At 41.6% G+C, this 13505-nt stretch overlaps 1 protein-coding gene across 1 annotated transcript in view; it reads right to left on the reverse strand.

Annotated features, from left to right (window-relative positions):
• Positions 1-13505, reverse strand: part of LOC309568894 (rod cGMP-specific 3',5'-cyclic phosphodiesterase subunit beta-like) — a gene marked incomplete at its 5' end in the record, with an annotated part of 100398 nt that overhangs the window by 58368 nt on the left and 28525 nt on the right. Inside the window, 3 exons of the mRNA XM_082274673.1 lie at positions 3475-3539; positions 3788-3862; positions 6409-6549. Coding sequence (XP_082130799.1) covers positions 3475-3539; positions 3788-3862; positions 6409-6549 — 281 coding nt within the window. The remainder of the gene's footprint in view (positions 1-3474; positions 3540-3787; positions 3863-6408; positions 6550-13505) is intronic.

Raw genomic sequence — 13505 nt, forward strand, 5'->3', positions numbered from 1 at the left:
CGATGCACATCTGGAAGTGACATGATGGTTAGGACAAGCTGAACAAGTAGTAAGGAGTGATACGGCTGGGTCCCTATGTGTTACGAAAAGCTAGAGAAAACGTGCACTATGCCAAGTGCACCAAGCTTGTGAGTGTGTTTTTACCTTTTTGTAATAACATTTTCAGAAATGGTTTTACACTATTTGCAGTTTATGTTTCTACATTTGCACTGGTAAACCAGGGAGAGCATGCAAAAAGTGTTTTTATATGAGTCCGGATGTTAATCAGTCTTCCATTGGTGGAGACATAAGCATAGCACTATAAAACAATAGACAGAGGGTGAACCAGCCTAGTGCATTACCTTTTTATACACTCTATTAATAAAATAAAATCAAGTAATATACTTGGTGGGGGAGGTTTTATATCAAACAATATGTGCATCTCCAAGAATCTCCCTACTATTGTATCACTGAATGTATCTCTGTTTCTTCGTTCAGCCCTTTGAGTGCCAGACATCCCAGGCTGAAGATCCAAAAAGCCTCTCTTACAATAGTTTTTGGTGCCTCCTCCTTTTATCGAGTTCACTACCTATAGCCTCTATTAAAAAGATTTTTATACCAGATGTGCTCCCATTATGAACATCCAAAAATGTGTCGGGGAGTATTTCTCTTTCCCCTTAGTAATACTACTCTTATGTTCCCATATCCTTAACCCCAAGGGGAGTGAGGCCCGACTGACCTAGAGATGCTCCCAGCACTTCCCCTCTTTCTGTGGCACAGATCCCACAGTTTGTCACCCCACATTAATAACTGCCTTTTTGATCAAAGATAGTAGTCCATTGACTCTGACTGCTTAAACTACTGGTTTTCAGTTTGTTTACCCTACAAGGTGCTATTATGCTCTTAAGATCTTTAGGTTTTCTAAAAAAAAGGTGAGGCCTGGAGGGGAGGCTACTCCTAACACTGAGTCTTGCTTACAAATTCTCCAATTCCTGTGGAAGATGTTCTGTATAACAGGAGGAGCCCTATTATTGTATCTTGTGCAAAACCTCATCTGTCACATTTATTTGTCTACAACTTCAGGGCTGGGGGTGTATTGCAGGGTCTCTTTCTCATATAGGACCCACTATTTGCCATGGGCATTTTCTATGTGCTTGTCGTCAAAACCCTTCTCTTTAAACTTCTTATGAAAAATTAGACTGTTCCTCAAGGTCTCCCCTGCGAGTGTATGTACATTTAATTCTACAAAACTGATCAAATGGTACATTTTAATCCACCTAGGATGATGGTGGCTTAAAGTAAGTTTTTGAATAAATAGTTCCATCATTGTCTGCTCTCAATTCAAGATTTAAAAAAATTAAACAAGTCTCGTTCAACACTTGAGTGAATGTAATCCCATATGGGTTTTCTGAACAATGGGTTAGGAAGCTGTTTAGTTCCTTGTTAGTACCAAACCAGATGATTAGGATATCATCTATATATCTAGCCTAGAGGACAAGATTCACCCCAAAGGGGTTGTTAGCCCAAATACTGTTGTTCCCCTAATACCATAAAGACATTGGCATAATTTGGGGCGAATCTGGCCACTATGGAGGTACCTTTCACCTAGTACCTAAATTGATCTCCTAAAAAGGAGAAATATTTGTGTGTCAAAGTGAACTCTATACTATCATATAGGAACTTTGAATGGGTATGGTGGAATCTCTGTCCTTCAGCTAGACAATAGTAAACTGCATGAATGGCTGGGTTGCCAAGTGTATGATGACAACACAATTTAATATCACACAATATAATATGACTAGTGGTAAGATGGATTTGTTAACATGTAAATATTTGTTTGTTAATTATACTTATAAATTTGTAAAAAAAAAAATTATACTTCTAAAAATATGATCATATATTTTGTGACCCACCCACATCTAATTCAGGTGGGACCCACTTTGCTTGTATGGTGCAATAGTTTTGTATATTAGCCAGACTTCAGTCAGTTAATCTTTTGGCTCTGAGGAAGAAGGACTGCCCCAATGAAATGCTTTAGCTATATTGGACGCAGAAGGGTCTTCCTGTGCTCCAAGCTAAGATCTGGTGACAATTGCATCTTGAATATTTGATATGCCTGTTGATACTGCATTTGTGAGTATATTACTTGCTTTTATTCATTAATAAAATGTATATTATTATTATACAGGATTTATATAGCGCCAACAGTTTGTGCAGTTCTTTACAACATGAGGGGCAGATAGTACAGTTAGAATACAAATCAATACAGGAGGAATCAGAGGGCCCTATATGAAGGTAATGTGCTAGGCTGGTGTGCCCTCTGTCTATTGTTTTATAGTGCTTCATGTGAAGGGACACCCAAAGAGGGCAGCAAGGCCTCACAGTGCCAAGCCATAGGTCAGTAGAGTGGAGAACCTACCAAACTCTAAGCAACACATTCAAGTGCAGGAGACATTAGCATGCCTGACTTATCTAAAATACATTGGTTAAGGTCCAGGCAAAAAAGTGTGTGTGATTCAGATAGGGAGAGGATTGTCAGCGATTGCTTAGATATCAGTTGGTGGATGGAGAACATTGTACATTGGATCAGTTTCACTAGTTAAAGAAGATGAAATGTGGATGGACTGCAGTGTGGATTAATGTATTACATATTTGTGGACTTTATTTTATGTGTGTAGGAGACACTCTATATGATGCACTGTGTGAATACAAAAAATATGTGGATTAATATGGTAGATAAAGATGGTGATATACTGTGAGTGTTTCATATATTTAATGGGGTTGTTAATTTTAGTTTGATATAATAGGGCAAGAGCACTACACTATTCATTTATTTATTTTAGGAAAGAAAAGTGGGCATGTTGACAGTAACAACCAGTTAAGATTCCATGGGTTCAATATACTAAACGGAAATAGGCTGTTCAATTTGTAAGGGAAAGTTCTCTTATCTTAGTGAATGATAAGGAACCTCTGCTGACTTTCATCATTCAATCATGTGCAACAAAAAATACTGGGGGTTTTTTGTTCCTTTTTTTTTTTCTTTCTTTGCATGTAATTGTTGTATTCTTTGCAAAGTGAATTGTCACAAAATTCAATAAGCTAAGTAAAAATTCCCTTGCAAAAAAAATAGATTATTTTCTTTTAGTAAACCAACCGATGTGGCATTAGTTTGGTGCCGTTTGGAAAATGATGGGAAGAATTTAATTGGGTAGTTTCAAGGTTGCAAGAAATTTGAAATACATCACAGGTGATATCATTTGCTGCTCAGTGATTGCAGTATTCTAGTCTGCATCTCCCCAAGGTAATACCTAAAATCTGGCCTGTTAGTGGGCCCTGAGGACCAGAGTTGGGAAACACTGCTCTAGACTACTTTGGAAAATGATGGTACGAACTGTATTGGCTAGTCCCCTTCCAATGCCATTATTTAGAAACAAGTCCTTTTGCTGCTTGTTACATTTTTTCAGTTTGTGCATTTAATTTCCTAAATACACTTACGGTATGACTTTAATGTCTTCCTTTCCATGCAAAATGTAGTCAATAACTTTATAAAATACGATTTCCTAGAAAAAAAACACAGGCATAAATAGTTATGACATGGGTGTGGGAAAACTGTAGATATCGTAGATAGATAGATAGATAGATAGATAGATAGATAGATAGATAGATAGATAGATAGATAGATAGATAGATAGATAGATAGATAGATAGATAGATAGATAGATAGATAGATAGATAGATAGATAGATAGATAGATAGATAGATAGATAGATAGATAGATAGATAGATAGATAGATAGGTTTTATGTTACCCTCCCATCTGGAGTACGGGGCCCATTGTATGGAGGAACCTCTCCCATCAGCACTGGCCACAAGTCAAAGAATTCCTAAAACAAAAGAATTCACTTTAAAGGTAAAAATGACAGATATAAGTATACCAAAATATGTTATTTAGAGCTCTTAAAACAGCATAAAAGTATATCTAAAGCAATTTTTTTTTAGTTTTGGATAGGTTTGGAATAGTTAAAACCCATTGAGGAGATTTCCCTTCACTTCATGTCTCTAGCACACAATAGGAAGTAAAAATAAATCTCTCCATAATAAAGGAAATTCCCTCTTAGGCAGTTACATAGTTACATAATTACATAGTCGGTAAGGTTGAATAAAGACACCACTCAACCCAGTTCAACCTGTGGTGTGTGTGCATGTGTTTGTCATTAGGAAATCATAAATCCCTGTATGTTGTGATCATTAAGATGCCCATCTAATACTTTTTTTAAACTATCAACGCTCCCTGCTGATACCACTGCTTGTGAAAGAGAATTCAACATCTTTACTTCTCTGACAGTAAAGAACCCTCTACGCCAGGGATTCCCAAACTACGGCCCTCCAGTTGTTCAGGAACTACAATTCCCATCATGCCTAGTCATGTATGTGAATGTCAGAGTTTTACAATGCCTCATGGGATGTGTAGTTCTGCAACAGCTGCAGGGCCGTAGTTTGGGAATCCCTGCTCTAAGCAGTTTAAGGTTAAACCACTTCTCTTCCAAATTCAGTGAATTGCCACGTGTCTTTTTAAACTCCCTCTTACTGAAAAGTTTTTTCCCTATGCTAGGGTCACCAGCAAGGTATTTGTATATCACTATCATATCCCATCTCATGCGTCTCCTCTCCAGAAAGAATAAGTTCAATGCTTTTAGTCCTTCCCCATAGCTGATATCCTCTAGTCCATTTATTAGCTTTGTTGCCCTTCTCTGAACTCTTTCCAGTTCCAGCACATCCTTCTTGAGGACTGGTGCCCAGAACTGGACCACATACTCAAGATGCGGCTGAACCAGAGTCTAGTAGAGTGTGATAACTATTTTTTTTTTATCTCTGGAGTGAATCCCCTTTGTATTGCATGCCAATATTCTGGGTTTTGCTTGCAGCAGCTTGACATTGCATGCAGTTACCACAGGAACAATTGTCTCCAATCCATAGGAAAATATCCTCTATTTCTGTTCCAGTAACAATTCCAGTTTTGGATTTTACTTTTACTTTCAGTCCTGATGGAGTTGGTCACCAGGACAAATAGAGAGTGTAACATCCCAGATTGGGGATACAGAGAGCAATAAATATCCCACAGGGGTTAAAACCATTCTCTTTTATTCAAAGTAAAAAAATATGTTTGTTAACCACTTCCGGACCAGAGATGTACCCGTACGTCACTGGACTTTGGGTGGTAAACTGGGATGATGCCTGCAGCATTCTTGATGTTCCTAATGCTTTTAAGGGCAGAGCAGGAGACCCCAGATCTCTCCATAAAGAGTACCTGTCACATGTCTATTGCTGTCACAAGGATGTTTACATTCCTTGTGACAGCAAAAAAAGTGATAATATTTTTTTTAAAAAGCAACAGTGTAAAAAAGTAAAAATAAATAATATATAAAAAACCCAAAAATTTTAAGTGTCCACATCCCCCTGTGCTTACGTGTGCAATCGTTCCACACACGTGAGATATCACCATGAATGTCAGATCATGGGCCGTAATTCTAGCACTAGACATCCTCTGTACATGTAAAGTGGTAACCTGTAAAAGCTTTAAAGCGTCGCCTATGGATTTACGCCACTTGGCGCTGTTGCATGGGAGTGCGCAATTTTAAAGCGTGACATATTTGGCATCTATTTACACAGTAAAACCTCATTTTTTATATTCTACAAAAAAAATTGGGTTATATATTCTATTATTTTGCATTAAAATTCCCGAAAAAATATTTTTTATCAAAAAATTGCATTTGAAAAACTGATGCATAAATATGGATTATCATAAAAAATTGCAAAACCAACCATATGTAATGTTTGGGGGTTCTAGGTAATTTTCTAGCAAAAAATACTGATTATTTTTTATATGTAAACAAAAAGTGCCAGAAAAGGCCTGGTCTGGAAGTGGCTAACTAGCAAATTGGAAAAGAAAGACAATATGACAATTATCCTTCCATTATTGTTGTTAGAGCCGGTCCACACTAGCGCGACTTGTCAGCCCGACAAGTTGTCTCCCTCGCGGTCCATTGACCGCTACAGGACCTGTTCTAATAGGAGCGACTCAAGTTGCTCCGACTTAGAAAGAGGGTCCTGTACTACTTCGGGGCGACCTCGGAGCGACTTGCATAGACTTCCATTATGTGAAGTCCATGCAAGTCGCTCCAAAGTCGTGGTGCATGGGAATACACAAGTCGCCCCCGAAGTAGTACAGAGTCGTGTCGCCCCAGTGTGAACCGACTCTTATAGCTTTGCCATGTGATGGTTAAGAAATGTATACTACTGGTAATATTTTTCACATACTTTTACTTTCACATTCTGAATGGTATTAAAACAATGTTAAAATGCAATATAAGTTACAGCTGTAATAGGCATTTATTATAGCTCTATACCTTTTCTGTTTATAGTACAGTACCTTTTCTTTTGTCATGTCTAGAAGACCAACAGAATATCTGTCACAGTTTAAATATGCTCTCACTGTGTAAAGGGCCTTGTGGAATTGCCTTTCAATGTCTGTCAACTCTTCAAAGACTTTGTTTGCTGCCCATAATAATACCTAGGGATGAATACAAAATCATTCGGTCTATTACACAAAATCACTGGCAAAATGCAAAAAACCTAATTGATAGGAATGACATAAATACGTTTTCAAAACAAAATACTATACTTGTGTCTAGTGTTGAGCGAACACGGACTGTATTATTCGTGTTCGTACCGAATAATTGGATTTTTTGTACCCGAACACGGACACGGACACTTTACTGTATGTTCGGGTAAAAATCCGTGTTCGGTCGTTTTATTTCCGGGTTTTGCATGCTTTGGCGCTCTTTTCATGGCGGGCTTTCAACAGCCAATCAACAATCGTTTAACTGGTGTGCCTTAAGCCATCCCAGCCATGCCTGCAAATGTCTCAGTAGCTGTGATTGGCCGTCTGAAGCATGTGACCAAGTCTTTATAAGTTCGAGGCAGCCGCAGCGGCGTCATTATGCTGCTTAGATTCAGGGACAGAGCACACATCAACGTGCTGGCTGCTGATTAGGGAAAGATAGGCAGGAAAAAACCATTTGTGTCCGGATAGAATTGAGGGACAGGTCGGAGTGTTTAGGCAGGGCGAGTTGTAGGCATTTTAGGGATAGAGTCTGCTGAATTATATAGGGTCAGTGTCTTCTACAAACTACAATCGATATTGCTGTGTGGGGGGTGGGGTCTGCACTCAATCCTGATCTACGATCTCTTCTCAATCCTGTTAGGGACAGAGTCTGCTGAATTTTAGGGAAACTGTGTTCTACAAACTACAATCGATATTGCTGTGTGGTGTGGGATTGGAGATAGGCAGGTGTCAGTGATCCACATCCATTTTTCTGTGTGTGAGCTGCAGTGAACACAATCTTTTTGGGCTGCAGTGAACACAATCTTTTTGGGCTGCAGTGAACACAATCTTTTTGGGCTGCAGTGAACACAATCTTTTTGGGCTGCAGTGAACACAATCTTTTTGGGCTGCAGTGAACACAATCTTTTTGGGGTGCAGTGAACAAAATCTTTTTGGGGTGCAGTGAACACAATCCTTTTTGGTGTGCAGTGAACACAATCTTTGTGGGGTGCAGTGAACAAAATCCTTTGTGGGGTGCAGTGAACACAATCTTTTTGGGGTGCAGTGAACAAAATCCTTTTTGGGGTGCAGTGAACAACATCCTTTTTGGGGTGCAGTGAACACAATCTTTTTGGGGTGCAGTGAACAAAATCCTTTGTGGGGTGCAGTGAACACAATCTTTTTGGGGTGCAGTGAACACAATCTTTTTGGGGTGGAGTGAACAACATCCTTTTTGGGGTGCAGTGAACAAAATCCTTTTTGGGGTGCAGTGAACAAAATCATTTTTGGGGTGCAGTGAACACAATCTTTTTGGGGTGCAGTGAACACAATCTTTGTGGGGTGCAGTGAACACAATCTTTTTGGGGTGGAGTGAACAACATCCTTTTTGGGGTGCAGTGAACAACATCCTTTTTGGGGTGCAGTGAACACAATCTTTTTGGGGTGCAGTGAACACAATCTTTGTGGGGTACAGTGAACAGAATCTTTGTGGGGTGCAGTGAACACAATCTTTGGGGGGTACAGTGAACACAATCTTTGTGAGGTGCAGTGAACACAATCTTTGTGGGGTGCAGTGAACACAATCATTGTGGGGTGCAGTGAACTCAATCTTTGTGGGGTACAGTGAACACAATCTCATACTGAAGGTTTGAGGGTGCTGCCTGTTCCATACTCCCCCTACTCCTCATCTAGCCTTTTAGGGGTACAAACAATAGTAATTGGGGCCTAGTGTGGTTGTGTACGTGTGATATACATACACTTTTTTGGGATCATATTTTCTATTCCGCTATTTAATCAAAAACCTTTGGGGATCAGTTAAATTGGGGGATAGTCTGTGTTGGTACGTGTGAGAGAGATCCACCTTTCCAAGTTGTTGGGGTTCATCTCATACTTCTGAAGGTTTGAGGGTGCTGCCTGTTCCATACTCCCCCTACTCCTAGCCTTTTAGGGGTACAAACAATAGTAATTGGGGCCTAGTGTGGTTGTGTACGTGTGATATACATACACTTTTTTGGGATCATATTTTCTATTCCGCTATTTAATCAAAAACCTTTGGGGATCAGTTAAATTGGGGGATAGTCTGTGTTGGTACGTGTGAGAGAGATCCACCTTTCCAAGTTGTTGAGGTTCATCTCATACTTCTGAAGGTTTGAGGGTGCTGCCTGTTCCATACTCCCCCTACTCCTAGCCTTTTAGGGGTACAAACAATAGTAATTGGGGCCTAGTGTGGTTGTGTACGTGTGATATACATACACTTTTTTGGGATCATATTTTCTATTCCGCTATTTAATCAAAAACCTCTGGGGATCAGTTAAATTGGGGGATAGTCTGTGTTGGTACGTGTGAGAGAGATCCACCTTTCCAAGTTGTTGGGGTTCATCTCATACTTCTGAAGGTTTGAGGGTGCTGCCTGTTCCATACTCCCCCTACTCCTAGCCTTTTAGGGGTACAAACAATAGTAATTGGGGCCTAGTGTGGTTGTGTACGTGTGATATACATACACTTTTTTGGGATCATATTTTCTATTCCGCGTTTTAATCAAAAACCTTTGGGGATCAGTTAAATTGGGGGATAGTCTGTGTTGGTACGTGTGAGAGAGATCCACCTTTCCAAGTTGTTGGGGTTCATCTCATACTTCTGAAGGTTTGAGGGTGCTGCCTGTTCCATACTCCCCCTACTCCTAGCCTTTTAGGGGTACAAACAATAGTAATTGGGGCCTAGTGTGGTTGTGTACGTGTGATATACATACACTTTTTTTGGATCATATTTTCTATTCCGCTATTTAATCAAAAACCTTTGGGGATCAGTTAAATTGGGGGATAGTCTGTGTTGGTACGTGTGAGAGAGATCCACCTTTCCAAGTTGTTGGGGTTCATCTCATACTTCTGAAGGTTTGAGGGTGCTGCCTGTTCCATACTCCCCCTACTCCTAGCCTTTTAGGGGTACAAACAATAGTAATTGGGGCCTAGTGTGGTTGTGTACGTGTGATATACATACACTTTTTTGGGATCATATTTTCTATTCCGCTATTTAATCAAAAACCTTTGGGGATCAGTTAAATTGGGGGATAGTCTGTGTTGGTACGTGTGAGAGAGATCCACCTTTCCAAGTTGTTGGGGTTCATCTCATACTTCTGAAGGTTTGAGGGTGCTGCCTGTTCCATACTCCCCCTACTCCTCATCTAGCCTTTTAGGGGTACAAACAATAGTAATTGGGGCCCAGTGTGGTTGTGTACGTGTGATATACATACACTTTTTTGGGATCATATTTTCTATTCCGCTATTTAATCAAAAACCTTTGGGGATCAGTTAAATTGGGGGATAGTCTGTGTCGGTACGTGTGAGAGAGATCCACCTTTCCAAGTTGTTGGGGTTCATCTCATACTTCTGAAGGTTTGAGGGTGCTGCCTGTTCCATACCCCCCCTACTCCTCATCTAGCCTTTTAGGGGTACAAACAATAGTAATTGGGGCCTAGTGTGGTTGTGTACGTGCGAGATACATACACTTTTTTTGATCATATTTCCTACTCCGCTATTCAATAAAAACCTTTGAGGATCAATTGAATTGCGGGATAGTCTGTGTCGGTACGTGTGAGAGAGATCCACCTTTCCAAGTTGTTGGGGTTCATCTCATACTTCTTAAGGTTTGAGGGTGCTGCCTGTTCCATACTCCCCCTACTCCTCATCTAGCCTTTTATGGGTACAAACAATAGTAATTGGGGCCCAGTGTGGTTGTGTACGTGTGATATACATACACTTTTTTGGGATCATATTTTCTATTCCGCTATTTAATCAAAAACCTTTGGGGATCAGTTAAATTGGGGGATAGTCTGTGTCGGTACGTGTGAGAGAGATCCACCTTTCCAAGTTGTTGGGGTTCATCTCATACTTCTGAAGGTTTGAGGGTGCTGCCTGTTCCATACCCCCCCTACTTCTCATCTAGCCTTTTAGGGGTACAAACAATAGTAATTGGGGCCTAGTGTGGTTGTGTACGTGCGAGATACATACACTTTTTTTGATCATATTTCCTATTCCGCTATTCAATAAAAACCTTTGAGGATCAATTGAATTGCGGGATAGTCTGTGTCGGTACGTGTGAGAGAGATCCACCTTTCCAAGTTGTTGGGGTTCATCTCATACTTCTGAAGGTTTGAGGGTGCTGCCTGTTCCATACTCCCCCTACTCCTAGCCTTTTAGGGGTACAAACAATAGTAATTGGGGCCTAGTGTGGTTGTGTACGTGTGATATACATACACTTTTTTGGGATCATATTTTCTATTCCGCTATTTAATCAAAAACCTTTGGGGATCAGTTAAATTGGGGGATAGTCTGTGTTGGTACGTGTGAGAGAGATCCACCTTTCCAAGTTGTTGGGGTTCATCTCATACTTCTGAAGGTTTGAGGGTGCTGCCTGTTCCATACCCCCCCTACTCCTCATCTAGCCTTTTAGGGGTACAAACAATAGTAATTGGGGCCTAGTGTGGTTGTGTACGTGCGAGATACATACACTTTTTTTGATCATATTTCCTATTCCGCTATTCAATAAAAACCTTTGAGGATCAATTGAATTGCGGGATAGTCTGTGTCGGTACGTGTGAGAGAGATCCACCTTTCCAAGTTGTTGGGGTTCATCTCATACTTCTGAAGGTTTGAGGGTGCTGCCTGTTCCATACTCCCCCTACTCCTCATCTAGCCTTTTAGGGGTACAAACAATAGTAATTGGGGCCTAGTGTGGTTGTGTACGTGTGATATACATACACTTTTTTTGGATCATATTTTCTATTCCGCTATTTAATCAAAAACCTTTGGGGATCAGTTAAATTGGGGGATAGTCTGTGTTGGTACGTGTGAGAGAGATCCACCTTTCCAAGTTGTTGGGGTTCATCTCATACTTCTGAAGGTTTGAGGGTGCTGCCTGTTCCATACTCCCCCTACTCCTCATCTAGCCTTTTAGGGGTACAAACAATAGTAATTGGGGCCCAGTGTGGTTGTGTACGTGTGATATACATACACTTTTTTGGGATCATATTTTCTATTCCGCTATTTAATCAAAAACCTTTGGGGATCAGTTAAATTGGGGGATAGTCTGTGTCGGTACGTGTGAGAGAGATCCACCTTTCCAAGTTGTTGGGGTTCATCTCATACTTCTGAAGGTTTGAGGGTGCTGCCTGTTCCATACCCCCCCTACTCCTCATCTAGCCTTTTAGGGGTACAAACAATAGTAATTGGGGCCTAGTGTGGTTGTGTACGTGTGATATACATACACTTTTTTTGGATCATATTTTCTATTCCGCTATTTAATCAAAAACCTTTGGGGATCAGTTAAATTGGGGGATAGTCTGTGTCGGTACGTGTGAGAGAGATCCACCTTTCCAAGTTGTTGGGGTTCATCTCATACTTCTGAAGGTTTGAGGGTGCTGCCTGTTCCATACCCCCCCTACTCCTCATCTAGCCTTTTAGGGGTACAAACAATAGTAATTGGGGCCTAGTGTGGTTGTGTACGTGTGATATACATACACTTTTTTTGGATCATATTTTCTATTCCGCTATTTAATCAAAAACCTTTGGGGATCAGTTAAATTGGGGGATAGTCTGTGTCGGTACGTGTGAGAGAGATCCACCTTTCCAAGTTGTTGGGGTTCATCTCATACTTCTGAAGGTTTGAGGGTGCTGCCTGTTCCATACCCCCCCTACTCCTCATCTAGCCTTTTAGGGGTACAAACAATAGTAATTGGGGCCTAGTGTGGTTGTGTACGTGCGAGATACATACACTTTTTTTGATCATATTTCCTATTCCGCTATTCAATAAAAACCTTTGAGGATCAATTGAATTGCGGGATAGTCTGTGTCGGTACGTGTGAGAGAGATCCACCTTTCCAAGTTGTTGGGGTTCATCTCATACTTCTGAAGGTTTGAGGGTGCTGCCTGTTCCATACTCCCCCTACTCCTCATCTAGCCTTTTAGGGGTACAAACAATAGTAATTGGGGCCCAGTGTGGTTGTGTACGTGTGATATACATACACTTTTTTTGGATCATATTTTCTATTCCGCTATTTAATTTAACTGGGCCTCCATGCGAGACCTGTGTGCCTTGTTGCGCTGTTTTGAGTACTCCACCAACATGGCCAGTGGCAATGACGCCGTTCTCAGCTTAACTATCCCACTTCCATGCCTCCTTGAAAAAACAATTCGGGCGATGATGGAAGAGGATGTGGCACAGGATGAGGAGGAGGAGGAGGATGAAGAGGTAACATTTCCAAGGCTTTCAGGGCAGTCATTCGCAAGGGGCTCCGAGGGTGGGTTCCTGCACACGCAAACGCCAGGGACGCAATTGTCCAGCAGGGGCACAGTTCTGGAGGATGAGGAGGATGAGGAGGAGGAGGAGCTGGAGGAGGAGATGGAACCATGTTCACAGCAGGGTGGCACCCAGGCCAGCTCATGGCCATCACTGGTGCGTGGCTGGGGGGATACAGAGGACACGGACGATACACCTCCCACAGAGGACAGCCTTTCGTTGCCTCTGGGCAGCCTGGCACACATGAGCGATTACATGCTGCAGTGTCTCCACAACGACCGCCGAGTTGCCCACATTCTAACTTGTGCTGATTACTGGGTGGCCACGCTGCTGGATCCCCGTTACAAGGACAACGTACCGTCCTTAATTCACTCACTGGAGCGCGATCGCAAGATGCGCGAGTACAAGCGCACGCTGGTAGACGCCATGCTGCTGGCATTCCCATCTGACAGCGGGGCCACAGTGGAAGCACAAGGCAGAGGAGGAGGAGGAGGAGGTCGCCAACGCAACCAGGGCACCGCCAGCACCTCAGAAGGCAGGGTTAGCATGGCCGAAATGTGGAAAAGCTTTGTCAGCACGCCACAACAAACAGCAGCACCAGCAGCTCAGATGGAACGTCTTAGCAGGAG

Source organism: Pelophylax lessonae (assembly GCF_965119305.1).
Source record: "Pelophylax lessonae genome assembly, chromosome: 1".
NCBI lineage: Eukaryota > Metazoa > Chordata > Amphibia > Anura > Ranidae > Pelophylax > Pelophylax lessonae.